Source organism: Pelophylax lessonae, assembly GCF_965119305.1.
Source record: "Pelophylax lessonae genome assembly, chromosome: 1".
Taxonomy (NCBI): Eukaryota; Metazoa; Chordata; class Amphibia; order Anura; family Ranidae; genus Pelophylax; species Pelophylax lessonae.
The window spans coordinates 6,548,917-6,576,446 of NC_138768.1; the positions used below are offsets into that span (position 1 = coordinate 6,548,917).

General features: G+C 44.0%; 1 protein-coding gene across 1 annotated transcript in view; it reads right to left on the reverse strand.

The window, feature by feature from the left end:
* Positions 1 to 249: 249 nt before the first annotated feature.
* The window catches only part of LOC309551598 (vomeronasal type-2 receptor 26-like), a gene marked incomplete at both ends in the record, with an annotated part of 47,860 nt that continues 20,579 nt past the window's right edge, over positions 250 to 27,530 (reverse strand). The window contains 3 exons of the mRNA XM_082252247.1: positions 250 to 1,157; positions 1,828 to 1,951; positions 16,207 to 16,431. Coding sequence (XP_082108373.1) covers positions 250 to 1,157; positions 1,828 to 1,951; positions 16,207 to 16,431 — 1,257 coding nt within the window. The remainder of the gene's footprint in view (positions 1,158 to 1,827; positions 1,952 to 16,206; positions 16,432 to 27,530) is intronic.

The following is a 27,530-nucleotide window of genomic DNA, read 5'->3' on the forward strand; positions in this document are numbered from 1 at the left end:
CTTATGCATGCTAGGGGGCATGCAAGAGCAATAAAAAAAGGAAACTCTGAAATAGCCTCCCACCTTGTAACATCCACCTTCCATCCATTTATGTGCAACAGACAAACAGAAGGCAGGTAATATACCCAGAAAATCATAATGATGAGGATAATGTCCTTCATATTGATGAGGATGATCATGATTGTAACAATATGACTGAACTAATTTAATCTGGTCTACAGCATTATACATTGAATCAATGTATTACATTTACAGCATTCTTTTTCCCAACATTGTTCCTCTTGTGTTAAGCTCAGGTTTCAATAGTAAAATGTAGAGTTTTGGAGAAAACATACACAATAATATTCCAGCACTGGAGGTCAATATGGCGAATATCTCCACAGCCACCATGTATTTCCCTCTGGTGCTCAGATAGGCCGGGATCATGGCAATCCAGACGCTGCAGAACACCAGCATGCTGAAGGTGATGTACTTGGCCTCATTAAAACTGTCCGGTAATGTCCTCACCATGAAAGCCAGAACAAAGCTCACAGCTGCCAGAAACCCCATATAACCCAACATAGAGTAGAACCCAATAACTGACCCTTCATTACACTGAATGAGGATCTTCCCAGGATAGGAGTCCATGTCATACTCCTGAAATGGTGGAGAGATGCAAATCCAGAGAATGCAATTCATAACCTGAATGGATGAGCAGAATAACATGACTGTATTGGGAAGTTTGACTCCCACCCATTTTCTACAAGAGCTTCCAGGTCTGGTGGCTTTAAAAGCAATGAAGACCATGATGGTTTTGGCTAGGATAGAAGATGCTGAGATGGTGAAGGGAACTCCAAAAGTGACTTGTTGCAGCATACAGGTAATATCCACAGGACGGCCAAGGAAGAGGAATACAGACAGGAAACTCAGTATGAGGGAGAGGAGCAGAGTGAAGCTGAGGTTCCGGTTATTGGCTCTGACTATGGGAGTGCTCCGAAACCAAAAGAATAGCCCAAGTATAAGGAGAGATGTTGTAGCAAATATGACTGAAGATACAGAAAAAAATGAAACTAGAATATCCTCCTCGTATGATAAATACTCATTGACCTTGTCAATACAAATATTTTTAGCTTTGTTAGGCCATTCATTTTCAGGACACTTCTTGCAGAGTTCACTGTCTGTAGAGTAAAAATAAGTGAAAATAACATTAGGCACGCTACACCGAGAATGAAATTATTTGACAGTTATGCATATTTTTTCAGTAATTTTATTAATTTACCATAACGTTTTTGGGAGTTAGGATGTAATATTGAAAACCATACAAAACAAAAAGAAAATGTTGGAACAATATATATGGTGAATATCTCAAGAAAACTTTAGTCATGAATAAAGTGTAATGATGACCTACTGAAAATAAAAGCACCTTCAGCCTCAGTGGTGGCCATGACACAGTCTATCTGTAACCCTAACATGTATGTAACAATCACATTCCCTTATTTTACCTTTGTTGGTCTCTTCAGTGAAATCATTTTCCAGACCATTTCTTTTAGGTAAGTGCAAAACTGTTGGAGGCTTTCTCAGGCAGACAGTTGGAGGAAGCGGATTCCTGTTGTTTGCTTGAGAAAGCCTCCAACACTCTCAGAAGGGTGAGAGGTAGAAGATAAGTGCAGTAATCTTTACCAAAAAAGGTAGAAAGGCGCCATCAGTAATCATTAATTTCATACAATGTAGGGAGATGTTCAGCCTGCAAAGTGTAAAGTGGTTACAGAATCAATTTAAGGGACTTTAAAATGTTTTCATTTTCTAATTCAATATCAGAGTTTCTATTTAAAGAAATATAAAGCTTACCGGATTGGTTTGATATTTCTCCTTCTGAACATGGAGCACAATTATAACAACATGGGTGATATCCTTCTCTTATGGATTTTCTGAACCCTGGAAGGCATTCCTCGGAGCATCGACCCCTTGGGACCTAAGATAATATGGAAAGATATGAACTATTCAAGAGCAAAACTACAGATATAATAATGTAAGGAAGCTTCTGGTGTTTAAAATGATGTAACATGTGTACTAGACATTTGCAATTCTTTCAGTCCAAATACAAATTCGGATACAATTTTGATTGTTCCGGGATTTGGTTGTATCCAAATGTCCGAATGAAATAGTAATGGATAGTAAGGAATTCACTTTAAAGCCATTAACATCTGTTTTGTTTATTCGTTTTCCAAAGAATTCCAACTTTTCAGAACGATTATAATTCAAATTCGGATCAAACAATGCATGCTGGGTCTGTGACAGAACCCACCTCCCCATGTTGAGGGAATATGGCCTGGTATGGTTCAGGAGGGGCGCTCGGCCATCCTCCCCTTTCCTGACCTATCGGGCTGCATGCTTGGATAAAGGTCTAGAATGGATTTTACAGGGGTGCCATTTTTTTTTTTTTTGTTAAGTTTGGCATGGCGTTCCTTTTAAAATCCATACCTGACCTGAAGGGCCAGGTATGGATGGGGATGGGGGGGGGGGGACCCCGCGCCTATTGTTTTTTAACATTCTTCTATTGCAAAGCAATGCCGGCATTCTTTTCTTTACATTCATCTTTCAGTGGGGAAGCCGACTGACAAACAGCTATTTCTTCACACAGAATTTGAATTGGTCGATCGTTTTTCGACCAATCTAAATTCCAATTGCTCTGAAAAGCTAGAATTGGTTAGAAAATGAATAAACAAAACAAGTTTTAATGAAAATAAAATGAAATTTAACGAAACAAAACTAAATGAATCCCTAAACCAAACTAAACAATTTCTATAATGAAAGTAAATTAGTAACATAACAAAATGAAACACATTGTATCCATTCTGTCTAATGTATACCGTGGTGGAAACACATGAACCATTCCAGAAGGTGGCCCTTTATTAGTCTGGATACCACAGAATATGATCTGAACCAGAAGACAGAAATATACATTTAAGAGTACTAGCAGAATCCTTTCATTAGAAAGGTTACAGCAACCAAACTATCAGTACAAGTATAAACGCTGCCTTACAAACCCAAAGATAAAATCTTTTATAATACAAAGAGAAGAAAACAAATAGCTGTGTACCTCTGGTAACCTCATATAATCCAGCGCTAGAAGGGATAAGAGAGATAATGAAATAGATGGAACTCATCATAACAGAGGACAGAACCCTGAAAGGTCTCTCTCAATGCGAAAGGTCTAAATCTTCCTGACAAAAAGATCCTAACTTTTTCTATACATGCAAAAAATAAAAGCTGACATAATCCTTTTACAAGAAACCCATTTCAAGACTGGCGATATCCCAAAACTAGCTAACAAAGACTTCCCCAAAGTGTACCATGCATCCAACCACTTAGCCAAAACAAATGGGGTTTCCATCCTTATATCCAAACATCTCCCCCTAGAATTCTCAGATTCATTATTAGATGAAGAAGGTAGATACGCCTTCATAAAAGGCACCCTTTGGGGAAAACCAATCAAGATAGCCAACATATACAGCCCCAATGTAGCTCAGGTCAGTTTCTTCTGTAATCTAACAACATTAGCTTTCTTTCAATCAGGTATACTCACCCTTGGTGGGGACTTTAACCACTTGCCGACCAGTCACTGGGACTGTACTGCGGCAAAGTGGCTCCATTCCGTCCAGCGACGTAGAACTACGTAGCTGGACTCCTCCCCTTGTGGGCGGCGCTCGCGTGCCGTCGGAGGCTTGCTCCCACTGTTTTCAGTCACAGCGGGAGTCGGGCCAGGGGAGGAGCGGCGGTGATAACGAGGGGAATCGAGTCTGGAGATCCGCCCGCTTGTGTAAACAGAGCGGGCGGATCTCCTAAGTGACAAACAGTGACAGATTGCAGGGTTCAGCATAGCTGAACATGCGATCTGTCCCTGTGTCACTCAGTCACCTCCCCCCACACATGTCAGTAAGCACCAGGCAGCATACATTAACCCCTCCCTCTCCAATAAAATTAACCCCTTCCTTGCCAGTGTCAGTGTCATTTTTACAGTAACAGTACATATTCATAGCACTGATTACTGTAGTAATGTCACTGGTACCCCCAAAAGTGTCAAAAATGTCATTCAAGGGTCCAATCTGTCAGCCGCAATGTCACAGTCCCGCAGAAAAAATCGCAGATCGCCGCCATTACTCGTTTAAAAAAAAAAAAAAACACCAAAAATGACAGAAATCTTTCCCTTAGTTAGTTAACGCAATAACTTTTGCGCAAACCAATCAAAATACGATTATTGTGACTTTTTTTTTACCAAACATAGGTAGCAGAAAACAATTTGACCAAAAATTTTTAAAATTTTTGATTTTTACATTTTTTGGGGGGGAATTTCATATAAAAAATGTGAAAAATATTGTTATTTTTTCAAAATTTACGCTCTTTTTTTGTTTATAGTGCAAAAAGTAAAAATCGCACAGGTGATCAAATACTACCAAAAGAAAGCTCTGTTTGTGGGAAAAAAAGGACGTAAATCTCGTTTGGGTACGGCATGGCACGACTGCGCAATTGTCAGTTAAATTCGCACAGTGCAGAATCGCAAAAAGTGGCCTGACAGCAAAATCCTCCGGTGGTAAAGTGGTTAATGTAGCCCTTAATCCTCTTGAAGATACATCCTCAGGCACATCTTCACTACCATTTAGAGCTCTCCGTCAAATTAAAATCCACCTGCAGGAACTTTCCCTATATGACTCTTGGTGAACCCTATATGCTAATGTAAAGGATTACACCTTCTTCTCCCCTCCCCACAGCCAATACTCTACAATTGATTATATTTTCTTATCTCAAAAAGACTTGCCCATCCTTTCCAAAGCTAGTATCAAACCAATATCCTTATCAGATCATCACCCCATAACCATCACTCTAACATTTCCCAACCACCTCCAGGGCACTAAAACCTGGAGATTAGGCTCGTCCTTACTTGCGAACCCCCCATCCATACTTCCATCATCAACAATCATTTCTCTGACTTTTTCAAACTCAACAACACACCTGACACTCGTCCCCTTATTCAATGAGAAGCCCATAAATGTGTAGTCAGGGATACCCTGTTAACCTCCCCTGGCGGTATGATTGTTTCTGATTTTAGGTGCTGAAAGCGGTACAATTATTTTAATTCTTAAGGACGAGCGGCCCAGACCAACTATTTACATATGATTTTTTTTTTTTTACTGTGCGTTCTTCTTTATAACATCTCGGGTATTATAAAGTTTGAAACACGCAATCTAAAAAAGTTGGGACACTGTACAAATTGTGAATAAAAACAGAATGCAGTGATGTGGAAGTTTCAAATGTCAATATTTTATTCAGAATACAACATAGATGACATATCAAATGTTTAAACTGAGAAAATGTATCATTTTAAGGGGAAAAATAAGTTCATTTTAAATTTCATGGCATCAACACATCTCAAAAAAGTTGGGACAAGGCCATGTTTACCACTGTGTGGCTTCCCCTCTTCTTTTTATAACTGTCTGAAGACGTCTGGGGACTGAGGAGAAGTTGCTGAAGTTTAGGAATAGGAATGTTGTCCCACTCTTGTCTAATACAGGCTTCTAGTTGCTCAACTGTCTTAGGTCTTCTTTGTCACATCTTCCTCTTTATGATGTGCCAAATGTTTTCTATGGGTGAAAGATCTGGACTGCAGGCTGGCCATTTCAGTACCGGATCCTTCTTCTACGCAGCCATGATGTTGTAGTTGATGCAATATGTGGTCTGGCATTGTCATGTTGGAAAATGCAAGGTCTTTCCTGCAAGAGACGACGTCTGGATGGGAGCATATGTTGTTCTAGAACTTGAATATTACATAGTTACATAGTAGGTGAGGTTGAATAAAGACAATAGTCCATCCAGTTCAACCTGTGTAGGTGTGTGTGGCTGTAATCATCTTGCATACCCCTGAATGTTCTGATCCTTGAGATGTACGTCTAGTAGTCTTTTGAAAGCCACCATACTACCTGCAGAAACCACCTCTTGTGGTAGAGAATTCCACAATCTTGTAGCCCTAACAGTAAAGAACCCCCCACGTTGCCTGAGGTTAAAACGCTTCTCCTCTAATCGCATTGTATGCCCCCGAGTTCTCATGGAATCCCTTCGACTGAACAGCTTTTTTTCTAAGCCTAGATCCCCGTTTAGATATTTAAAAATTGCTATCATGTCCCCCCTCAGGCGTCTCTTCTCCAGGGAGAATAAATCAAGCGATTGCAGATGCTCCTCATAATCAAGGTCCTCCAATCCCCTAATTCGTTTAGTTGCCCTTCTCTGGACCCTCTCCAGCTCCAACACATCCCTTCTGAGGACTGGTGACCAGAACTGGACCGAATACTCCAGATGAGGTCGGACCAGAGTTTTATAAAGTGGAAGGATTATAGTCTTATCTCTGGAATACATCCCTTTCTTTATGCATGCTAATATTCTGCTGGCCTTGGCAGCTGCCGCTTGACATTGCATGCTGTTGCCTAGTCTATCATCAACCAAGACTCCCAGATCCTTCTCCATTTTTGATTCTCCCAAGGGTTCCCCTCCTAACGTGTATTGTGCTTTTATGTTTCTAGTCCCCAAGTGCAAAACCTTACATTTCTCCACGTTAAACCTCATTTGCCATGTCGTTGCCCACTCCGTTATTTTGTCCAGGTCATCCTGTAGGATATCTGCTTCATGCTGTGCTGTTATTGCCCTGCCCAATTTTGTGTCATCTGCAAAAACTGATATTGAACTACTGATCCCGTCCTCAATGCTGTTTATGAATAAATTGAACAAGGTTGGTCCTAGGACTGAGCCTTGGGGGACCCCGCTTACTACCTCAGACCAGTCTGAGTATGCGCTGTTTATTACCACCCTTTGGACATGGCCTTTTAACCAGTTCCGTATCCAAGAGCAAACCCTGCTGTCGATACCTGCAGACCTTATTTTATAAATTAAGCGCTTATGGGGAACTGTATCAAACGCCTTAGCAAAATCTAGGTACACCACATCCACTGGTCTGCCCCTATCTATCTCACAGCTCACCTCCTCGTAGAATGTTAAGAGATTGGTTTGACAAGAACGCCCATTTGTAAACCCATGCTGGTTACTACTGATGATGCTGTTGTCTTTAGCAAACTCTACGATATAGTCCCTTATCATCCCCTCCAGAAGTTTACATACTACTGATGTCAGACTGACAGGCCTATAATTTCCCGGGATATGCCTCTGACCCTTTTTGAATATCGGAATCACGTTTGCTTTCCTCCACTCCCCTGGTACATCTCCTGTCCTAATACTGTCAGCAAAGATCAGGAACAGTGGTCTGGATATAACCTTACTGAGTTCCTTGAGTACTCTCGGGTGTACGCCATCCGGGCCTGGTGATTTGTTTGTGTTAAGTTTATCCAGCCTTTCCCTGATTTCACCCTCTGTTAGCCATAGTGGCAAGTCCTGTGTATTACTACTAACCAAACAGTCATGGTCAGTGTACCCCTCCGTTTCCTGTGTAAAGATTGACAAGAAAAAGCATTCAGCACGGTTGCTTTTTCAGTGTCCTCTGTAACCATCCTCCCATCATCGTTAATTATGTGTGCAATATGCTCTGCCCTAGTTTTTTTGCTGTTGATATACTTAAAGAATTTCTTTGGGTTTTTTTTGCTATCCTCCGCTATTTGTCTCTCAAAGTCTATTTTAGCCATCTTGATTTCGTGTTTACACTTCTTATTTGCCTCCTTGTATTGGTTGAAAGCCAATACTGTGCCCTCTGATTTATATTTCCTGAAGGCCAATTTTTTTCCCCTAATAAGTTTTTTAACGCTCCGGTTTAGCCAGCCAGGTTTGGCTTTGTCCCTTCTAAATGTATTTCCCATAGGAATGCACTGCAAGATGCCTTTGCTTAATATGTTCCTAAAGCATTCCCATTTTTCCTCTGTGGTCAGTGATCCCAGGGTTTGGTCCCAGTCTACCCTTTCCATCAACGAGTACAATTTTGGAAAGTCTGCCCTTCTGAAGTTAAGGGTTCTTATGTTCCCCACTTGCCTTTTTATATTGTTATTTACACTAAATGTGATCATCCTGTGATCGCTAGAGCCCAGGTTGTCCTGGACTCCTACCTCCGAGATTAGGTCTGGGTCATTAGTGATCAATAGATCCAGGATTGCTATTTCTCTGGTAGGGGAATCCACCAACTGTGACATGTAATTATCCTGTATGGTTTCCGTGAATAGACGGCCCTTATGTGAGTGTGTAGTCCCCTCTCCCCAGTCAATGTTGGGATAATTGAAGTCCCCCAATATGATGACTGATCCTAGCTTTGCCACTTTACCCAAAAGTGCTAAAAATTCCAGCTCTACCTCCTCCCCTTGTTTAGGTGGCCTATAGCAAACCCCCACAATTACTTTTCCATTTTCTCCTTCCCTATGGAGTTCTACCCATACGGATTCTAACTCCATACTCCTCCCTTCCGTAATGTCACTCCTCTCAATTAAGGATGATCGAACTTTTGAAAACTTCGGTTCGGCCAGAACATCCGAACTTCCGAAAGTTCGGCCCGGATTTTAGAACCCCATTGAAATCAATGGGACCCGAACTTCGGTAATCAAAAAACACCATTTTTAAGCCCTAAAACCCAATAAATGCCCCTAAAAAGTGCCTAGGGTTCTGGGTCATGCCCCATTAACTATTAATCACACAAAAAAAAGTTCTTAAAAATTGTCATTTTTGATAAAAAGCCAATTATTGAAAAAAAAAAAAGAGAGATAAAAGGTGTACATGTGAAGTTTCAGCTCTGTAGCATGTCCAGAACCATGAAAAAAAAGATAAATTTTCAGTAGAGCAGGGATGTGGTGGGAGCCTCCTTTAACACCTATATGATCTTTTTTTTCTGGTTCTGGACATGCTACAGAGCTGAAACTTCACAGGTACACCTTTTAGACCCCCCAGACACAAAATCACACAAAAAAGTTCTTAAAAATGTCATTTTTGATAAAAAAGCCAATTATTGAAAAAAAAAAAAAAAAAAAGATTTTTTGATTTTTATTTTGGATTTAGTATCTGGGGGGTCTAAAAAGTGTACATGTGTTTCAGCTCTGTAGCATGTCCAGAACCAGAAAAAAAAAAAGATTGTTTGTATTAGGTCACTTTAAACACAGGAATATGGCTTCGCTGCCGGTTTAATATTAATAGAAGGCATTTTTTGGGGTTCTTTGCAGTCAGGAAAAACATCTGAACTTGTGTATAGTAGTACTGTGCACAAGTTCAGATGTTTTGCCTGCCTCCAAAACCCCCCAAAAATGGCAGCAAAAACACACCTGGGCATTTTTTTTTAGGACGCTAGCGTTTTTTTTGGCATTTTTTTGGGGTTCTTTGCAGTCAGGAAAAACATCTGAACTTGTGTATAGTGGTACTGTGCACAAGTTCTGATGTTTTGCCTGCCTCCAAACCCCCCCAAAAAATGCCAGCAAAAACACACCTGGACATTTTTTTTTTTTGACGCTAGCGTTTTTTTGGCATTCTTTGGGGTTCTTTTGAGGCAGGCAAAACATCTGAACTTGTGTATAGTGGTATATATACACACATACATATATTTATATACACCCCTAGACATATATAGGTGTGATAGTAGCAGAAATATATCTGTGTAAATGATTTAATTAGCGCAAGCATTTATTTCTGCTACTATCACACCTATATATGTCTAGGGGTGTATATACAGACATATATGTATATATATATACCCCCTATACACATTTTCAGATGTCATGTCTGACATCAAACATGTCCTCAAAAAAGCACTGACAGTGGCAGCCCCTGCAGCATAAAAAATGCCTTGCTGGTGAGAAGCCATATTCCTGTCCCGAAGCTATTTAGAGAAATGATCATTTCTCTATAGCGGTCACCCTGCTATGGAAGGGTTTGGTCACCCTGCCATAGCAGTCACTGTCAGTTAACCCTACACTACACTACACTACGGTCCCCTGACACTTCATACTTTCCCTACAGAAACTAAATTTTTGAAGCTAACTTAAGTGTAAAGGAGCACTCTAACTACACTAGATATCCCTTTCCTCACACTAATAAATGCTAAATGACACTTTTAAAGTAAAATTAACGGAACTGCTTCCACTCTCTTCCATGTCCAGTATAACAATGCTAGGAATTTGGCGGGGACGATCTTATATACTGGGGGGCGTATTCACTAATGATTAGTCTAGGGACCCCCTAGTCACTCCAATCACATTCCTAGCATTCTCCTGCCCCTCAATTGGCTTTTGCTAATGGTTCTGGTCCAATCACGGGCTTTTAAAGCCCATTTCCTGAAGCATTGCATTTTGGGCGGTTCTGGTTGCCGAATTCCGAACTTTTTGCCCAAAAAGTTCGGAATTCGGCCGAACCTCGAACAGCCAATGTTCGGGTCGAACCGATGGTCGACCCGAACCGTTCGATCATCCCTACTCTCAATCACCTTTACATTATTCTTGACGTAGAGACATACTCCTCCCCCTCTTTTTCCTACCCTGTCCTTCCGGTACACTGAATACCCTTGGATATTTGCCAGCCAGTCATGTGAGGGGTCGAACCAAGTCTCCGTTATTCCCACTAGGTCTATGTCCTCCTCATGTACTAACATTTCCAACTCATCCATTTTATTAGCTAGGCTCCTGGCATTAGAATATACCCCTCTTAGTTTTACGGAAGTTAAACGTGATTGGTGGTTATGTTTATTCCTGTTTGGTCTGCGGTTCTCCCGCAGAGACCTACCGATTGACGTTGTGGACCTACTGTCGCTGCTGACCCTACAACTGCCTTCAGTCCTTTGCTCCCTCCTAACTGACTCTACCTCTGAGCCCTCCCCCCGTCTCCTAGTTTAAAAGCTCCTCCAACTTGGTGGCCATCTTTCTCCCCAAAAGAGCTGTACCGCCCCCATTAAGGTGCAGCCCATCCTTACTAAAGAGCCGGTAGCCGATTGAGAAGTCAGCCCAGTTCTCCAGGAACCTAAACCATAGAAGGATGCCCTTCTATGTCTGTTCGCAGGTTTCCTCTCCCAGGTTAAAAGACCATATGGAGTATTCGTTCAGATGTCTGTGAAAAATTCCCCTCTTTTGAGTTGCCAAGAATACCTGGAGAGGATTACTTGTCAGCCTCTTACCATATGATTATGGTCCCATGTTGGAACACTTGTTTTTCCCCTGCTGTTGAATCTGTACGTATGTGATCTGCCATTCAGTAATAATGTGCGCTCAGATCTGAGCTATCTGGGGATATGTTGAATTTACCTGTGTTATGCAATAAGCTGCATAGTTATATAGTATCATGTATTTTTCTGTCCTTGGGAGATGAGTGGATCACTTCTCAATTGTCTCCAGGACAAAAGACTGTGTAGAACCAGTTTTGGGCAGACAAACAATGAGTCCAGCCAGGCCAAAGAGACTTGTACTAACTTTGGAACCCCTGGCCTGATTCGTGCCATTTTTTAATATGTTGTTCCCCTGAATGGATTGATTGTGAATATGTATTTGTATAAAGATTGGATGTATAGTTTTAAAGTTACAGAATGTGGATAAAACTTCATTTTTCCAGCCTGTGATAATTGTGTTAACCATTGTTTACCATAATTACCTCACAGACAGAGGGGGAGGGGATTTTATGTGGATTGTAACCTTTGTGTTATTGGTTAATGTGTATTTGTTGTGGGTGTCTCCCTTGCATGGGGGCAGGGGATAAAAGAAATTGTAGTTTTAAAATGCCTGTGGTGGCTTCCAGTAAAGGCGTTCGAGCATTCAGCTTTGGCTCATGTGTGGAATTATTCAGTGATACCAGCAATTTCTTATTTGGCGAATTGGGGATTCTTCAACTATTGGGGATTAAGGAATTACAAGGTGGTGAGATACAAGGATACCGTCACAGATATACCTTTCAGCCTTGATGGTGCCTTTCCAGATGTGTAAGCTGCCCATGCCACACGCGCTCATGCAACCCCATACCATCAGAGATGCCGGCTTCTGAACTGAGCACTGAGAACAACTTGGGTTGTCCTTGTCCTCTTTAGCCGGATGACATGTCGTCCCAGTTTTCCAAAAAGAACTTCAAATTTTATTTGTCTGACCACAGAACAGTTTTCCACTTTGCCACAGACCATTTTAAATGAGCCTTGGCCCAGAGAAAACGCCTGCGCCTCTGGATCATGTTTAGATATGGATTCTTTTTTGGCCTATAGAGTTTTAGCCGGCAACGGGGAATGGCACGGTGGATTGTGTTCACCGACAATGTTTTCTGGAAGTATTCCTGAGCCCATGTTGTGATTTCCATTACAGTAGCATTCCTGTATGTGATGCAGTGCTGTCTAAGGGCCCGAAGATCACCGCCATCCAGTATGGTTTTCCGGCTTTGTCCCTTACACACAGAGATTGTTCCAGATTCTCTGAATCTTTGGATGATATTATGCACTGTAGATGATGAGAACTTCAAAATCTTTGCAATTTTTCTCTGAGAAACCCATTTCTGATATTGCTCCACTATTTTGCGCCGCAGCATTGGGGGAATTGGTGATCCTCTGCCCATCTTGAATTCTGAGAGACACTGCCACTCTGAGAGGCTCTTTTTATACCCAACCATGTTGCCAATTGACCTAATAAGTTGCAATTTGGTCCTCCAGCTGTTCCTTACATGTACATTTAACTTTTTCGGCCTCTTATTGCTACCTGTCCCAACTTTATTGGAATGTGCAGCTCTCATGAAATCCAAAATGAGCCAATATTTGGCATGACATTTCAAAATGTCTCACTTTCAACAATTGATAGTGTGTGTTGCCTCCTTCTATTCTGCTGGCTGCCTGGGGCTAGGGGGAGGGATGGTCAGGCTTATGCCCTTGGTCTGTCAGGCGGATGGAGCTTTGTCAGGTAGGCTGTATGGGGCCCATGATGTCTAACATAATGTCTATGATGTATAACATAATGTCTAAACATATATAAATATATACACACACGTGTGTTTCAACTTTTGGGTGCACACCCTATTGTAATAAGCTGTGCACACCTATGCTTGTAAGAAAGCTTGTCCTCTTGTCTTTGTCCCTGCAGTTGGTTTTTATGGCTGCATTAGAGAGAATCGGCTGGTGCTGTGGTGGGAGAGGGAGAGAGGTCCATGTGTCCCCTGTCACCATCTTGTACCTCCTCTCTGCTCAGGAAGAAGTCTGTGAGCTTCTTGGGCCGAGAAACCCCGATATTGTGAAGGGCAGATGTTCCCTGTGACTGGGTGTCTGTAGATCCCCGGTTGCAGGGTTGGAAACACTGGGTAGTCTGTTTTAGAAAGCTTCTCCCAGCCGGAGCTCTCAGGCCAAGCAGCCATATGCACGAGTGGCAAAACCACGCCCCTGGTCCAAAGTCTTTTATCTTCTTCTATACACAGGAGTCAGGGTCCTTCTATGAGTGTCTATGTCCCGGTCTGTGTGATGAGGAGGGGGGTATCTAGTAGTAGTCAGTCACATTCAGCTGGACATGTTCTGAAATGTAGAAGATGTTTTGTAGTTCAGCCACTTCTTCAGTTATAATGAGCGATGGAAACATACCCTGGTATTTATAGCCACACAGCCAGCACTGACACCTTCATCCAATCACAATGGAATGAGTCAAGATAGATGTTGGCTGTCTAAGAACAGGATGGGAGGAGGGGCAGGGGAGGGAAGGGAGCCTTAGGCCTGGGGGGCAAGTCCAGTCAAGTGGCCCATTGAATCACCGAATCAGCTCACTATCTATACTCACCTGGTTTTATAACAGGCATTGATACAATGTGGTAAAACAATTTAATGTTAATAGCAACAAAGGAGGTTTAACAAAAATAGTACATCAATGCAGTCTCACCAGTGCCCATTAATGCAGCCTCATCAGTGCCCATCAATGCAGCCTCATCAGTGCCCATCAGTGCAGCCTCATCAGTGCCCATCAATGCGGCCTGATTAGTGCACATCAATGCTGCCTGATTAGTGCACATTAACCACTTTACCACCGGAGGATTTTACTGCTTTACGTCAAGGCCACTTTTTGCGTTTTGGCACTGCGTGACTTTAACTGACAATTGCGCGGTCATGCAAAGCCATACCCAAACAAAATTTACGTCCTTTTTTTCCCACAAACAGAGCTTTCTTTTGGTGGTATTTGATCACCTCTGCCCTTTTCATTTTTTGCGATATTAATAAAAAAAGTGACAATTTTAAAAAAATAACAATATTTTTCTAATTTGAAAGTTAAAAAATATCCAATATATTCAATTTTTGTCATATATTTACGCCAAAATGTATTTAGCTACATGTCTTTGACAAACAAATTCTCAATGAGCGTATTTTTAACCGCTTTAAGACCAGAAGATTTTACCCCCTTCCTGACCAGGCTATATTTTGTGATTTGGCACTGCGTTAGTTTAACGGACAATTGCGCGGTCATGCAAAGCCCTACCCAAACGAAATTGAAGTCCTTTTTTTCCCACAAACAGAGCTTTCTTTTGGTGGTATTTGATCACCTCTGCGATTTTTAGTTTTTGCGCTATAAACAAAAAAAGAGCGACATTTTTGAAAAAATAACAATATTTTTCACATTTTTTATATGAAATTCCCCCCCCCCCCAAAAAAAAAAAGTAAAAATCTATTTTTTTTTAACATTTTTGGCCAATTTGTTTTCTGCTACATATGTTTGGTAAAAAAATTGCAATAAGCGTATTTTGATTGGTTTGCGCAAAAGTTATTGCGTTTACTAACTACGGGACATTTATGTCATTTTTATTGTTTTTTTTTACTAGTAATAGCAGCAATATGCGATTTTTTTTGCGGGACTGTGACATTGGGGCGGACAGATCGGACCCCTAACTGACATTTTTGACACTTTTAATGCAGCCTCACCAGTGCCCATCAATGCAGCCTCACCAGTGGCCATAATTTCAGCCTCTCCAGTGCCCATCAATGCAACCTGATCACTGCCCATCAATGCAGCCCCACCAGTGTCCATCAATGCAGCCTGATCAGTGCCCATCAATGCAGCCTCACCATTGCCCATCAGCTCAGCCTCATCAGTGCCCTTTAGTGCAGCCTGATCAGTGCCCATCAATGCAGCCTCACCAGTGCCCATCAATTCAGCCTCACCATTGCCCATCAGCTCAGCTTCATCAGTGCCCATCAGTGCAGCCTGATCAGTGCCCATCAATGCAGCCTCACCAGTGCCCATCAGCTCAGCCTCATTGGTGCAGCCTATTAGTGCCCCCTATCAGTGACCTTCCGTGCTTCCTATTAATGCCCATCAGTGCTGCATATTAGTTCAGCTTCATCAGTGCTGCCTCGTCCTCTGCCCTGCTGACCCCATCCTATGTCCCACTGACCCCATCCTCTGCCCTCATGTCTCAGGATCTGATGAGGAAGCCGCACCCATTCACTGTAAACAGTTGTGGCTTCCTCATCAGACCCTGAGACAAGAACAGTACACTGCGGCTGGGGTGGGATAAATTTACATGGGGGGGTGCCTCATTTTATGCTTGCCTAGAGCAGCACAAAAATAAAATACACCACTGGCTACTGATGCATTAGTGACCAGTGGCAGTTATTAACCCCTTTGTGCTGCATTAGTGGCACCAATGTCAGTGTTTATAAACCATTTCATGCTGCACCATACAGGGGTTAATTAACACTGACACTGGTGCCACTGCCACTAATAGCATTGTAAATTAACCCACCCCCCCCCAAAGAGGTAATCCCTTCAGCCAGTTCACACAGCTAAGACAACAGTGTTATTAACCCCTGCAAACTCACTTGAACTATTGCACAGGGCTTCACTGGCTCCTGGCAGGTCCTAGCAGCAGCACTCTCCTCTGTTCTTTCTTCCCACCTCCCGGCCTCTGGATAACATCATGCCTGGCCGGGACTAGGAAGCTCCTGTCGGGCGGAGATCACTATGCCTGACAGGGAAGTCACTGTGCCGGGTGCAGGAATGCACACAACATATCTGCAGCGCTCCGCTGCAGCTCTGCAAGTACAACACAGTGTAGCAGTGTCCGGCGGGTGTCATGCCTGTTTGCAGTGGTGGAAGCAGTGCGGAGCAAGCGGCCTTTTTACAATGCATCAGAGGAGGGTAATCGCCTCCCTGCCCCCCGCCCAGTCTGGCCCTGAGGAGGAGGTTAGGTTTTGTCTGGAGATGGGCTTTAGGGTCAAAACTAGTATGTTTTTTTTTTTTATAAGTTCTGAATCAGTTCTCCAGTGTAACTCACCTTGTCTCCTTTCCATGATATTTTCTCTGTTTCTAGTGTAAGCTGCTGACCCTCTGAAAGGGACCCATCAAAGTGGCCCACATGCTCTAAATATGTAATTTCTTCTTCAGTTCTTGTAATCCAATTTATAATTTCCAATGGGATGGACCGTTCTCCTTTATCTTTAAAAATTATAACCCTGCCATTCGGATCCTTGTACTGGACTTTCTTTATATAGCGGGACAGCTTAACAAATGACAGAAATGATTATAGGTAACAAGTATATAGAACATTTAACAATATTATTGATTATAGATTGTTTATCTAGTTATATCTCATTTATAGAATGCCATTGGGATGTGATGACCTGTTTGCTGAGCATTTATAATCAGATACATTTAATTGGGATTATTTATAAACAATTTGCTTTGAGAATGACAGTTGGATGTACCTGTACCCCCAAACTCATGGGATGGTGACAGTGGAGCAGTTGCTAGGCTCCCTGTTCCCTCCCCTCTTTTGCTAGGCAGTTAGGCAAGTAGGTGAGGCTTAGGTATAAGCAGGTATAAAGGATAAGGGTAGAGTCCTTAGGATCAACTGACTTCTAATAAGTCAGTTGATGGGTTAGGAATTTTGCCAGTAGGACATGTCACATGACCTTTGGAAAATTCTGGAAGGGGTCTGAGCCCCTATAAAAGGCAACTCACAACGGCTCCCTTTACCAGTCTTCAGAGGACCTCCTGCCTGTAAGCTCCCCTTCCCCCATCCCTGTCGTGGCCTGAATATTATGTGGTTTTGGTCACCGTTCTGTTTGGAAAGGGGAACGGTTAAAATAAAAGTAATGTATTACTAGTATGGCAACATGAGTCGTAGTGACTATGTTGTGTTTTTTATTGGATGTGTTTTGAGTACCATTCTACTAAGTTATTGTAACAGCTTTACGTTATGCATTAACGTTATACCAATAATAAAAGGCTGTGGCCATTTGAACTCCACCATGGTTTTGTCTGGGTCTTTTATTGCAGTGATCCACTGCTGTCTACAATCCCAATGCAAACATTCCAGAGATAAATCAATAATTCGACCCCTTACAATACACTGGCTCAGCCTCATCTTGAATATAAAGTTCAGTTTTGGTCACCAATCCTCAGGAAAGATGTTGATGAGTCAGAAAGGGTTCATAAAAGGGCAGAAAAATTAAAAAGGAGGACACAGATGCTCAGCTGTGAGGACTGATAGATTACAGTTATTCACTCTGGAGAAGAGTCACTTAAAGGGTACCTCGACGCTTGTGAGAAACAAATCAGCAATCAAAAAATAAAAAATAATAGAATAGCGTATATAATTGCTCAAGTGATATTGTAATTGGATGTTATTAATGTAGCACCCTCTAGTGTGTGCTAGATGTAGATAGTTTTTTTTTTTTTGTGAGCTGTAGTGTAGGCACATTATGGCTTGGCTGGGAGCCAGGTATGGGTTGAATCTGGGTCAGGGTTAAGTGACTAAGAAGGGTTGGATAACTCAGTAGGCAGCATCCCTTGTAAACTCCCTCTGCCTTCTGGAACCTTAGAGAAGCTTCCAGAAGTAGAGGGTTGAGTCTAGGAGGAGCATTGATGAGGGCCCCAGCCATTCCCCAACCGGTACGGCTGTCAGGGGGCAGGGAACCTCATAAATACTCATGGGTCAGGCCCACAGGGACAGTAAGTGTTGGGTGAAACATTGGAGATGGAGTGCTGAAGAGGCTGTCAGAGGCCCTTGAGGAAGCCCCCTAGTCTGGGGGAGGGGGGGGGTGACCTTGGGTCTGGGGCTTAGATGCTGGAGGGACCCTCTTCAACAGACAGAGTACATCCTTCCTGGAGGCACAGGAGCAAGTAGAGGACAGCAAGAGCAGATCAACACGTCCGGGAGATCTCCTGAGAGTCTGGGAGGACTTTGAAGAGAAGTAGCCTGAAGGGTTAGGAAAGGGGCTGCCATAGCCAGGAGGGCTGAAGAGGTAGTGCTGGGATCAGTGACCATGGGAGGGAGTGCTATAAATGTGCTAGTGGTGTTACTCTATTTTTCCACAAGTATAGGGGCCCAAGGTCCCTGTCAGTAATGAGCCATCACTACTAACTTTTGAAGTCAAGTGGGCATCCCATAAACTTCCCATCCCCATCCAAGTTTTATTAACCCTCAATAAGCCACAAAAACCAAGCTGCAATAGGTTCACTGACTCAAGAGTGACTGTGAAAATTTGGTGCCTCTGATTGTGCAGAGTAGGGAATCCTGTTTCACCTACAGTTCTTAAAGGGGTGGGCTACATTTGAGGGCTCATCTGGAATGTTGTCCATTTCAAAATACACGCCAGTTGCTCCTAGCAACTAGACTAGAGATTCATTGAGCCGGGGAACTGTGCTTTGCTCCAAGGCCACTGAGGGTTACAAAATGGGGAAATGGACATATGTGCTCTGCTTATTTGTGACTGTTTGCTGCAACCAAGTGCCATTGTCCTTAGCAATCAATGGGAGCTGCTACGGAAACTAGTGCTGCCCTGCTTACCCAGGTAGCCCATCCCAACAGTGATGGACACTTGTGTTAAAACCTGCTGTTCAGTGAACTGTGCAATGTGCTGTCACCTGTGGCAACCACAGTTGTAGATCACAATCATGGATTACAAAATGCCCAGCGGGCTGCTTATAGCTGGGTAAAGAGACTGTATGCTGCAATGTCCTGCTGAGAACATTAAAGTGTGCACCGGAATGTTTGCTGGTGCCAATAGTGATCGGGGTAAGCCTGCAGGTGCCCATAGGAGGGAGTCTGTTAGTTGTCCAACCATGGCTAATGTTAAGGACTGTCCTAACTCTGCTAACTTCAGTGTGATGTGTGTTACAGACTTTGCTGTTGCTTATGGCAACCACAGAAAATGCTTGCTGCCACCTGCTCCCAGTTGCTTGGGCACAGTCGGTCCTGAGCGGCAGGGCCGGACTGGGAATAAAAACCAGCCCTGGAAATAATTTCATACCAGCCCCATAGCATTATTATACTGGCCCAACAGCATAGCATCATTATTTTCCTATTCCTAAAAGGGAAAACCATGCATTTTAAAGCACATGTGAAGTGTGTATTATATGTAGATAAGACAGGTATGAAATCACACAGGGTTATATATATATATATATATATATATATATATATATATATATATATATGTATATAGATAGATACATACATACTGTACATAAGAACAAATTCCAGGTAAAAGTGGAGCAATTATCAAGAACAATAATAATATAAAAAACTCAGCGCTTAGGACTATTCGAATAAAAGTAGATAGATACAGTAGATGGATAAAATAAGTAAAATACAGTAGATGGATAAAATTAGTAAAATACAGTAGATGGATAAAATTAGTAAAATAAAGTAGATGGATAAAATTAGTAAAATTGGTGAAATTGATAAAACTAGGCTGCAGCCTCCCTATACTATAGCAGCAAGCTATAAAATAAGTGGGAAGAAAGTAGGGAAATGGTGCTGCCTAGTTAGGAAGATGTAGTGGGAGATAGTTAACGTGCAAATATGCTGAGGTAGGAGAATGATGCACTGAATAAATATGTAATGCTCTTTCCAGAGAAAAGGAGGTGTACTCTCTTATGGTAGATAAGTAATGTAAAGTGTGAAGGGCAAATTAAATATAGTACACTGTGGTGCAGTGTGAAAAAAACCACTGGTGTGGATATATTGTGACAAATATGGCCTGTGGTGTCACCAGAAAAGGTGTGCATAAATGTGATGGTATAAAATGGTGCTCTAAACAAATATAAAATGTAGGCAATGGGTTAAATGAAAACATATAGCAGGCGCTTAGCCACATATTACAACATGAGTCCATATAAGTCCATATATTGTCCAATACGTGTGAGTAAATAGGTGGGATAATTTAGGATGAAGGGGGAGGGGGGCACTAAAAATGTCCAACAATTAGGGCAGCCGTCCAGAACCAGTGAGCCAAAGGTTCTCCAAACTGTATGCAAAAAAAAGGAAAGAAAGAGGCGCCTCTAAGTGCAGGCTAAAACAAACATATTTATTCCATAAAATATGCACTCACATTGTGCGTATGTAGAAAACATGTGTGGGATATCCTCCTGGGGAACTCCAAGATGGATCCGGTTTGGAAAGAGTCATCCAGTCCGTGCTGCCAGCTGGGGAGCCGGTCTCCTCTTCGCCGCAGCCTGCAGTAAGCGGCGAAGCTGAAGCGGAAGCGTCCGTATGTTGAAAGCGAGGCTTGGTCAGCAGGAGCATGTGGATGACGTCACTGGATTGCGACGCGTTTCCGAGCGTGCGTGCTCCCGTCGGACAGGCAGCCGCGCTCCTTCATCAAAGCACCAGACATGGGATAACAGCAAGAGGAATAGCTAGCCTTATAAACAATCGGAGGGGGAAAGAATAGAGTATACACACAGTCTACGGGCGAGTTTTCCACATAGACCCCAGGCGCTCCCCACTTAGGAATCCTCCTCTGCAGACGCCCAATCCCAGGACCAGCTGAGGACATCAGGAGCCATACATTGGATTCCCATATATACCCGCTCTATACCCCTGTGTGGGGTGGGTATCTTTGGTGAGTGTATCATTCACTAGAGGGGTCACAGAGTACCTCACCGCCCACCACGGGGTTACCCACTGCATGTTCACTATTGAAAACTGTCATTTGCTGTTAATAACGGACTTGCTTGCTTATTCCATATTTTACCGTGTTTTATATACCCACATGGGCACTGGCCTCACTTTGGACATTTTTTCGCCATTTATATTATTTATTTTTCACCATATTTATTTATTTGTCACTTATATTTGAGTCCAGTCACTATTATTTATTCTACTTATGTGTCACCAATATTTTGATATTTTGAGATAGACCTCTTCCCTACCTACATCAGCACTTTACAATCGAGCATATTTATTGATTTTATTATTTTAGATATTGTGTAGTCACATTTGTGTTGTTTAACATGTTCTAATGTATTTATAATTTTCTAGCCATAGTAGCTCATTTAACCCATTGCCTACATTTTATATTTGTTTAGAGCACCATTTTATACCACCACATTTATGCACACCTTTTCTGGTGACACCACAGGCCATATTTGTCACAATATATCCACACCAGTGGTTTTTTCACACTGCACCACAGTGTATTATATTTAATTTGCACTTCACACTTTACATTACTTATCTACCATAAGAGAGTACACCTCCTTTTCTCTGGAAAGAGCATTACATTTTTGTTCAGTGCATCATTCTCCTACCTCAGCATATTTGCACGTTAACTATCTCCCACTACATCTTCCTAACTAGGCAGCGCCATTTCCCTACTTTCATCCCAATTATCAAGAACAGTCCACTTATTGCGATGGTGATATATTACCAGAATAAAAAATAATCAAAGTCTGGCAGAGGTGGTGGTGATGAGGGGGGTGGGATCGGTGGCAGCGGTGGTGGTGGTGAGGGGGGTGGGATCAGTGGCAGCGGTGGTGGTGGTGAGGGGGGTGGGATCGGTGGCAGCAGTGGTGGTGGTGAGGGGGATGGGATCGGTGGCAGCGGTGGTGGTAGTGAGGGGGGTGAGATCGGTGGCAGCGGTGGTGGTGGTGAGGGGGGGTGGCAGCGGTGGTGGTAGTGAGGGGGGTGGGATCGGTGGCAGTGGTGGTGGTGGTGAGGGGGGTGGGATCGGTGGCAGCGGTGGTGGTGGTGAGGGGGTTGGGATCGGTTGCTGCAGTGGTGGTGGTGGTGAGGGGGGTGGGATCGGTGGCAGCGGTGGTGGTGATGAAGGGGGTGGGATCAGTGGCAGCGGTGGTGGTGGTGAGGGGGATGGGATCAGTGGCAGCGGTGGTGGTGGTGAGGGGGGTGGTATCGGTGGCTGCGGTGGTGGTGGTGGTGAGGGGGGTGGGATCAGTGGCTGCGGTGGTGGTGGGGGTGATGAAGGGGGTGGGATCGGTGTCAGTGGTGGTGGTGGTGAGGGGGGTGGGATCGGTGGCAGCCGTGGTGGTGGTGGTGAGGGGGGTGGCTGGGAGGGGGGCAGTGGAGAGCCGTATAGGGAGACAGTATGGGGGGGCAGCATGATGGGAGGGGGACAATGGAGGACAGTATGGGGGAGGGGGGCAGTATGGGGCGGGGGGAGCAGAGTGACAGTCAGTTGGACACCTGGAACACTATACTTGCTGGGCAGTGTATTTCCTGACACTCAGCTGTGGCAGAGATTGTGTTTGTATCTACTTGAGCGACCTCGGGGCAGGGAGCATTTCTCCTACCTGACCAGCGGCAGGAACAGCTTTGATACAAGAAGAAGCGAGAGTTGAAGCCGGAGTCGGGGGGCGGAGCTGGGAGGCGGTCCTAGCAACAGATGACTACTTGTCAACATCGTAAATACAGCTAGCGCCAGGCTGGATAGGAGGTCCGGTGGGGAGGCATATGGTAGAAATGATCCCGCCCCTGCAGCCACTGAAAGCCCTGCAGGAGCCTGGAGGAGAATGGAGGAGATCGGTTCTCCTATATGTTGCCCCTCCTGCCCGCCTATACACCCTCGTGCTAGCTTTATCCACAGTGTGGACAAGTGACAAGCAGTTATCCGTACCTAGGACCGCCCCCCAGCTCCGCCCACAGCTCCGGCTAAGGCAAGCTATGTCCAAACTTGACAGAGGACCTGTGCGGGCCCCCTGCAGGCTGCTATAATTACACCACTGTGTCATACACAAGGAGGGGAGGAGGGAGAAGAAGACTTTGACGCTCCTCCCCTCTGTCTCAGTTCACGGCGCACCATCCCGCTCTTCTGTGCACCCGGCCACCCCCCACCACCCGGGATTGGTCCTGGGCACCGCAGCAGCTGCCCACAGTCCAAAGATGCCCCAGGGAAATTTCCTGGTATCCCGGTAGGCCAGTGCGGCCCTGCTGAGCGGCATGCCTGGACAAGTTCTGAAAGTTTCAGTCAAGTCAACAAGCTATTATTGCAGAGCGTGTGGGAAAAGGCCTGATATCAGAGTTGTGGACGCCAGCCAGTCTGGAAGCTTGGGGTGGATCCATGCCCCCAAGGAGACCCAACTTGCCTTGCTTGCAGTGAGAGAGAGAGGAGCAAGATGGTGGATGGTACTTGTGTGTACTCAGCACTGACCTTATGGTCTGATGTGCAGGAACTGACACGAGTAGATACTGGTGTTAGGCGAGGGAGAGAGTATCAGGAAAGAAATAAGCCCAAGCACAAAGTTATGTGCAGACGGAGAATATCTGTTAGCCAAATCCATAGATGGAGAAAACCTATTAGCCAAACCCATGGACAGAGAATTCCTGTTCACATGACTGGCGAACATGCGTGTGCGCACCAGCATTCAAGCCCGCCACTAAGTGTTGCCAAGTGGGCTATATAAACACTTCTGTTGCACTAGGACCTTACCTTATGGTTTACAGCGTTCTGCTACCTGTTCCTGGTGTTTAAACTTTGCTGCCATCCTAATCCATCTGACCATGCTTGTACTCTGCCTGAACTGACCCTGGCTTGCTCTTCCACCACGTCTCTGCTTGATCCCTCTGTCTGCCTGTTTTCCGTTGCCAATTCCAGCCTGAACCTGACTACTCTGCTGCCTACTGCTCTGTTCCTGATGTGCCTGCTCCTACTGACCCAGCTTGCCTGACCCTGCTGTGCGTCCAGCCATCCTTGCATCTGCTGTGTGCTTCCTGCCAGCCTGCCAAGTGTCTGCTGCCTGTGACCTGCCTGTGGCTAGCCAGTCTGGCAAGTACCTGCTGTCTGCCACCCGCCAGCCTGCCAGGTACCTGCTGCCCTGCATCATGATCCAGCTTGCATCCAAGTATGCACAAGCCTCACATCTGCAGCCTTCAGCATCTGAACTTCTAGGCACTCGTGCCACTCCAGGCTTCCGTGCCTCCTGTTTACCTTATCTGGGATCCCAGGCTGGAGGTGTAAGAGATTGCCTTCCCCTTCACATCAGGCTCCATTACCATGTACATGAAAGTACCATAAGGCCATGTCAGAGCCTGAGAGAGGGGCATCTCCCCTGGATGAGATCTCCCGAAACAACACAGCATTGACACAAGCTGTTAAGGACCTACAAGAAGGGTACACGCAACTGGAAAACTGAATCCAGATACTTCCTGCACCTGCGACTTTAGCAACTGATGCCACTTCTTCTACTCCAGTTGCTTCTTTGGGAGCCACAGCTGCACCCACAGTCCTGATGCTGCCTCCAGGACCCAGAGTTCTTATGCCTGAATGATTTTCTTGTGATTGTAGCAAATTGCAAATTTTGCAATGCATGTGAATTATTTTTTGCTCTACAACCTCGCACCTTTTTCTTAGAGGCAACAAAGGTGGGGTTTGTCATATAAATACTTCAAGGCAAACCTCAAGCCTAGGCTCACCATCTGCTGGAGAAAAACAATGCCAAGCTGTCCACCCTGACTCTCTTTTTTGACACTATGGCACAACTCTACGATGATCCTCAGTGATCCCCATCAGCAGAGGCGGCCCTTCACTCGCTTCAACAACATCACAGAACAGTGGAAGATTATGTGACAGAGTTCAGGTGCTGGAGTGCTGACAGCACCTGAACCAGTGACTCTACTGTGGAGAAGCGGGACACTATGTGCGGAACTGTCCAGCAAAGGCGCGTAAGTGTCTGACCATCTTACCTGTTAATCTGCCACCAGTGCCTTCTAGTTCCACTCATGTTGCTCTCCCTATCTCGTTCCAGCTTTCGGGAAGAACCATTCCAGTCTCCACTATAATTTATTCAGGAGCCTGCAGCTGCTTTGTTGATTTGCCTTTTGCCACACTTTGACTTTTGCATCAGATACCTTTGCAGGCCAAGGCCCAGGGACTTTCTGTGTATCCGGCTGATTGTTCCAGCATAAGATCTGGAACAATCACTCAAAAGACTATACCTTTGACAGTCTTGACCTCACCATCTGGTCATAAGGAACTGTTATGTCTGGATGCTATTTCATCCCCGCTGTTTCCAGTCACTTTGGGTATACCCTGGCTACAGGCACATAACCCCAGTATTAACTAGGTGACTGGCAAAGTGGACTTTCAATCTTTATACTGTCATGAACACTGCCTCCTAGGACCTTCAGATCCACCTTTGCCCTTTCTATGCATGGACTCTGATGTTGAATTACACCAAGTCGCCCCAGCAGTTTACCATGACTTCTTGGATGTATTTAGCAAATGCAGAGCTGACACACTTCCGCCACACAGATCCTACGACTGCCCAATTGAGCTGCTGCCTGGGGCTGAAATCCCATTCGGACAAATTTTCCTCTGTCTGAATGTGTACTAGAGACATTGAAATAGTATATAGATGACAGCTTGAGTAAAGGCTTCATCCATCCCTCCACATCACCAGCAGGGTCAGGTATATTTTTAGTTTGAAAAGAAAGACCACTCTCTCCGGCCCTGTGTGGATTGCCATGAGTTTAATAAAATTACAGTCAAGAACCGGTACCCCCTTCTGTTAGGTCCAGAATTGTTCCAGATACCTAGATGGGCAACAGTATTTACCAAGCTGGATTTACGGGGAGCTTATAATCTGGTACAAAGGAGATGAGTGGAAGACAGCCTTTCATACCAGATTTGGGCACTTCCACTATTTAGTAATGGCCTTCGGACTATGTAACGCACCGGCAACCTTCCAACACTTTGCTAACGATATTTTCAAAGATTGTCTGGACATTTTTGTTATTATTTATCTTGATGGCATTCTGATTTTTTCTGTTTCTCTAGAGCTTCACCGAGGTCGTGTCAAGAAGGTCCTCGGTCGGCTCAGGGTACGTGGACTTTATGCCAAAGCCGAAAAGTGCGAGCATTCAGTTCTTGGAGTTATTAATCTCTACTGAAGTCATCGAAATGGACCCACAGAAAGTTTCTGCCATATTAGTGTGGCCTGAATGCCCTACTTGGTCAATTGAGGGATGGGGGCAATAATGGCAGAAAACCCCTTAATACATTTCCGATAGAAATTTGCAAAACCGACAAAGCGCTGGACTCCTTTCTTGTCTGATGGTGCATCAGACAAGAAAGGAATCCAGCGCTTTGTCAGACTTGCAGATTTCTATTGGAAATGTATTAAGGGGTTTTCTGTCATTATTGCCCCATCACTCAATTGACCAAGCAGGGCATTCATTTCTGTTGGTCACCTGAAACACAAGCTGCTTTTGAGACTTTAAAAGGATTCTTTACATCAGCACCCATTCTGAGCCACCCAGATCCAGCGTTATCTTTTGTCTTGGAAGTAGACGCATCTAAAAATGCATTGGGGCAGTTCTGTCACAACGCCAGGGCCCAAAGACTCTGTTACACCCAGTGGCTTTTTTTCATGTAAAATGTCCCCTGCTGAAAGAAATTACGATGTGAGATATTGTGAACTGCTTGCAATTAGGGATGGGCTGGATGTTGGAGTCGAACATAAGTTGGACTCGAAGATTGAGTGTTCGTGTGTTTGCCGAACAGGGAAAAAATTTCTAGCGAACATGCAAACTCTATTAAAGTCCATGGGACACAAACATGAAAAATCAAAAGTCCTCATTTTAAAGGCTTATATGCAAGTTATTGCCATAAAAAGTGCATGGGGACCTGGGTACTGCCCTGGGGGACATGTATCTATGCAAGAAAACATTTTTTTTAAATGATAGTTTTTACAGGAACAATGATTTTAATGATGCCTCAAGTAAAACAATAAAAATGAAAAATTCCTTCAAATATCATGCCTGGGGGGGGGGGGGGGGGCCTTAATGTGCCTGTAAAGTGGCACATCTGTACGATGTATGGAGCCTCCTGCAGCAATACTGACATTTCTAAAGGAAAAAATGTAATTTAAACTTGCTCGCAGCTATAATGTATTCTCGGCTCCCGGCAATACAGATTTAAAAAAATGTAAAAAATGGCGTGGGGTTCACCCCAGTCCAAACCAGGCCCTGCGGGTCTAGTACAGATTTTAATGATGTCACGTGACATCAGACGGGGCAGCGACACCGGGTGACGTAACCGGGTGGCCCAGCCCCTTGCCTATAAAAGAGCTGTCAAAGCTCGAGAGCTTCATTAGCAGGGAGACCTCTGAAGAGGCGGAAGCGTCTTTGATTTTTTTTTTCTATATTTCGGGTGCGGTGGGCATCGCATTTGATGATGGATTTATATTGGGGGGGTGCACACTTTTCTATTTTTATTTTTAAATAAAGGACTTGTCAGAAACTGGCTTTGTGTTTATTTTTTTTGTACACTTTTTTTGGTGAATGGGTAGGGGTATGATGTACCCGATACCCATTCACATAGAGGGGGGGGGGAGCGCATCCCATTTTGATGTATA